Raw genomic sequence first — 4,731 nt, 5'->3', positions numbered from 1 at the left:
TATGAAGGAGTGAAAAAAAACAGGATGCCATCACTAGTGTAACCTTTAAGTTGCATCTTGGCTGCAAGGTAGAGACCACATTTGACAATCCAAAGTGGAGGTGGTGGTAAAGTGGTCTAAGGTGGTGGGGTGGGGTGGGGGTTGTTGGCTGCTGTATTGTAGTGCCTGAGGGCGATGCTCCTAGTCAATATATATATGTGCACACTCCCTCCCGTGCTCCCATTTGAGCGGGACGAAGCGGCGCACAGGAGGAGTGACAGGCAGGCAGCCGCACCAGGATAGAACTACATCTACCCTGACTACCACTACTACTACAACTACTACTGCCACCACCAGAGACCGTCTCACCACCATCTCCAGCAGGTAAACTTGAAGCAATGTGTTTATTTGTAATTATCACAGCAATAAAGCCCTAAAGTGGTATTGCATGGACTAAGAAAAGTGTGTTGACATGAGGAAGCATTGCTTTGTGGCTTAGGCAACATGAAAGGTAAATTTTTACTATTTGCAATTGGATTTAAAACCTAAATTATGCAATTAAAGATGGCTTTGTTGCGGTTTTATGTTTAGCATTTTTTATTAATTGGATGCATTTTATGTTTCAACTGTAGCTATATGGTTGAATTATTATTATATTAATATTATTATTAAATATTAATATTTTCATATTTATGTAAAGGTAATTAAATTGTATGTTGAGAATGGGGAAAATTAATTACAGTGCCCAATATAAAAATGATCTATAATTATAAAAAATAATTAATAAAGGCGTAAATGTATATTAAATGTGAATAAAAAAATATTGCTTTCATTGTTTTGCAATCAAGTAATTCTTTTACTTGTGATCATTTTAAAACATATTAGCTTGCTAATTTGAAAAAAAGGGTAATTTTGTAGTTTTACCTGACATTTTTCCACATTTCTCCAATTTAATTTTTTTTTCCCCTTTACAGGACCTTCCCGTTCTTAGTGGGAGACAAACAGCTCATCATCGCTGAAGTCATAATTAAATGGTATTTTTACAACATTTATTACAGTTTAAAGATATCTTTTTTTCCAAATAATGTGGTATCGGTGTTTGTGTTCTGAGCTTGCTGATGCATGTCGATACAGTGGTGACCCTCCTTAATTGTAACAATACGTGTTCAAGTGGTTCAGCTTGTTGGATCAGCTGTAAAAGCCAAAACAAGACCGCAGGCTTTGGATATGGGCAGGGGACATGAGGGGGGGCTCCCAAAGTGCACAGTCAGAGGCCATGGAGCTAGACATAGTGGACAGAAGAGGTGTGTGGGGGGGAGAAAATGTACAGTAAAAAAAATTATTTGTATTGATCGGCTGGTAGCAGCAGCTGTTAGGCTCCATTATGAGGGTCAGAGCCCCGAGGCGGACAAGGGAGTCAATGGAATGGTCGTTAGGCGCTAACGGGACAGTTTTGGGAGAGGATTTATCAGCATTTGAAACAATTTCGAAAAGATGATATTTACTTACCTTGAGCATAGGCTTCACACTTTTATCTTGGAATGGCTTAAGGATAAAAAGACAACAAAGGCCTGAAAGCAGCTCCTCACATCTTCATTCACCGCAGGCTCTGAAGTGGAAGAAGAACAAAGTTGACTTTATTCTTCATTAAACTAAATTCATGCCTGCAATGAATTCTTTGCCAAGTTCTTAAGTATGACCCAGAACAGGAGAGCAATTGAACTTATGCACCATGTCCTGACCCAGATCCCAGCTATGGCACTAATGATGCCCCCCAGGCATGACGCCAGGCCCTCATTAGGCATTATAAACCCCGCCCCCCCATCACCACATCTATTCCTTACCATACCATGCGCTACCCGCAGCCCGGCCTCGCCATGCCTGCTAGCTGGCCTTCAAGGGGCTGGGCTATACCGCCCCCTCCCCTGCACAGGTGCACAGCTCCTGGCTCATTTGCCCCCAAGCCTAGAACCTCACCAGGGCCTGGTACTCTCTGCTGGAAGTAATGATGGTTGGCAGGTACTGTGAGAACCTCAACCTGGGTTAGTGGTGCCCCGTAGCTCAGGTAGACAACAAAACATCACTGGGCGTCCTGCTGCGTGGGGGTCCAAACTTCTTACACTGATGGCCACTTTGATATTATTTGCTTTTATTTTTTTTTTTTATTTTATTTTGTATGTGTTTTGTATTCAAACTGCGGGCCACAGTTTTCTAATGAAAATCATTTTGTTTGTTCACAGGTTTGGTGCTAAGAAAATGCATCCTCCCATCAGCAGAGATGCTCAAAGCTGACTCTAAACATCCAAACATCAATAACCTGAACACAATCACACAATCTTCTCAATCAATCATGTCCAAAGACGACTCGTGCAAAGTGACGTCTGCCAGCAAACACAAAGAGCGCAAGCCCAAAAAGCCCCACTATATCCCTCGGCCATGGGGCAAGCCCTACAACTACAAGTGTTTCCAGTGCCCCTTCACCTGTATGGAGAAGTCCCACCTGTACAACCACATGAAGTACAGCCTCTGCAAGAACTCCCTGTCCCTGCTCATCGAGTCCGACTGGCCTTATAAGAAGGGCAACATCCTGCATCCGGACCAGCTGAGAACGTTCCAGCAGGGCCTCCACGCTGCTGGCAAAGATGCACAAGAGCTGGTAACACGGACAGAGGAGAGGCAGCAGAGGAACGTGGAGGAGGAAGGTGAGGATCGGGAGAGCAGGGGACAAGAGGAGGAGGAGGGAGCGGAGGTGACGGCATTAGTGAAAGAGACGTGCACTAGAGGGGACGCTGCAGAGAGCAGAATGAAAAGCAAGGCAGATTCAGAGTTGCTGATGTCCGACATGCTATCCCTGGAGGACCAGCTCCTGCGAGCACGCTCCGTGGAGGTGGAGGCCCAGTTGAAGCACTACAAGCTAACAAAGGCGTGCATGACGACTCCAGGGCTGCTCTCAGACCAGTGGCGCCTGCTGACCTCTACCAAGACCAAAGCTGAAGGTGCTCAGAGTCGTGTCAGTAGCTCAATCCCGTGTTACCCTCCTCCCCCAAACCTGGTGGACTACCAGGATCCAGCGGGGATCAACCTCTCGGTGCTTGGGGTGGGCTACCCCATCAGTCCGAGCCTTTTCTCCTACATAAACTCGGCGCTTCCCGCCACAAGCGTCACCGCTCAGACTCACGCACAGCTCGCTCAGCTCCCTTTCCTGGCGTCGGCAGCTCAGCTGATTCACCCGGCCTCCAGCAGCCACTCGGACAGAACTCTCCTTCCTCCGAGGCTCTACTACCCGTTCCTGTGTGAGCACAGCTTCGGAACGGCCTCCAGTCAGAGTGACATCACCAAAGTACCCAAAACATCCACTCTAGATACCTTTTCCTTGTCTGGCTTCCAGCCCAAAGCTAATCTGTGGAAAGTGCCTGCTTTGAGGCCCGGGGTCACCACCGTCTCCCAGGGTGGTCGCGTGTCCCCTCAGGGGGGTTCTCCAGACCTACAGGGCTACAGTTTGGGGGATAAAGTGGAAGGTAAACCGGGCTTGAGCCTCAAAAGGACAGCAGCCCCCTTAATGAATCATGAGGCCACCATGGAGAAGAAACCAACTATGGGCTTCCCTTTGGACCTTCTGAAGAACATCAAGGCAGCTTCTACACTAAATATGGCACCAGAGAAGCTTCTACTCCATGGCAGGTAAGATCTTCTTTAATTCTATAAAGAGGTTGGTGCAGAAGGAACTTGAACTTTCTCCCCTCTTTAGTTCACAGACAAGATCATCAGAACCTTTATACATGGATCATCTCAACAGTCCAAGAAGTGAAACATCCTCTCGGTCTACTTCTGGGGGGCTCAGCAGCCAGAACCCAACAACAGCCCATCCAATCGGGGAGGAGACCTCTGAGTCAGTGGCTGTCCTCCTTAGTGACCTCTCCAAGGCGTTACAAGAGTACCAGGAGGCAGAGCGCAAAATCTCCCACCTGGAGAAGGAGGAGCTTCCCGTGCAGCACCATCTTTGGGAGCACCTGACTAAAATCCGCAATGAGCTCTCACACATCCACGTAGCGCTGGAGCACACGGCCCGCCAGAGTGATGGGCCTCTGGATCTTTCCTTCAAGAGAGGAGAGCAGGATGTGGGACTTAAGGACAACACCACAGAAACCAAGGAGGAGGAAGATGAGGATGGGAAGGAAGACGAGGAGGAGGAGAGGAAGGCCATGATGCTGGAGACCCGTAAGCAATCATTAGAGATGCTCATTAAGATGAGTAACGCAGGAGCATCAGTGATGAACACAGAGGTCCTGGCTCAGGGTGCCCTCAGCATCAGGCACAGTCCAGCCGAGGCCTTATGGCCCAACAGAACCACAAAGTGCGAGGCGGATTCCAGCGTACTCCTCTGCCCTGATGGCAGGTCTGTCATGTTTGCTGACATTCCCTCCTCCTCCAAAGTGGCCAAAAGACCTCCATCCATACAGCGAGTGGAAGGGCAATGTCCCCCCAGCCCTTTGACAGCTACTGAGAATTAAAAGAACACGTCTTTTGCTTTTTCTCACAAAAACTTTTCCAAAGCACCTTTTCCAAAAAGAGAATGATCTCACACATGCACTATGAATATCGATTGTCACCACTTTGATTGGAAACCTTCAACTTGACAATCAGTCATGATATCAAATCATTGTATAGTGTTTCAAAGGCTCAATGCTTTTATAAAGATGTTTGTCTTTGATGTATTGGAAAATAAAATGTATTATACACACGGGATTTCTT

General features: G+C 47.1%; 1 protein-coding gene across 1 annotated transcript; it reads left to right on the top strand.

Moving 5' to 3' along the window:
- The first annotated feature begins 227 nt into the window (after window positions 1-227).
- On the top strand, window positions 228-4,731 carry prr35 (proline rich 35). The gene is made up of 4 exons (XM_054767891.1): window positions 228-363; window positions 954-1,013; window positions 2,220-3,660; window positions 3,728-4,731. Exons 3-4 carry the CDS (start codon window positions 2,258-2,260, stop codon window positions 4,488-4,490), a joined length of 2,166 nt encoding a protein of 721 aa, XP_054623866.1. The 5' UTR covers window positions 228-363; window positions 954-1,013; window positions 2,220-2,257; the 3' UTR covers window positions 4,491-4,731.

Source organism: Dunckerocampus dactyliophorus, chromosome 2, assembly GCF_027744805.1.
Source record: "Dunckerocampus dactyliophorus isolate RoL2022-P2 chromosome 2, RoL_Ddac_1.1, whole genome shotgun sequence".
NCBI lineage: Eukaryota > Metazoa > Chordata > Actinopteri > Syngnathiformes > Syngnathidae > Dunckerocampus > Dunckerocampus dactyliophorus.
The sequence above is the reverse complement of the archived record's forward strand: the minus strand, read 5'-3'. Positions and strand labels throughout refer to the sequence as shown.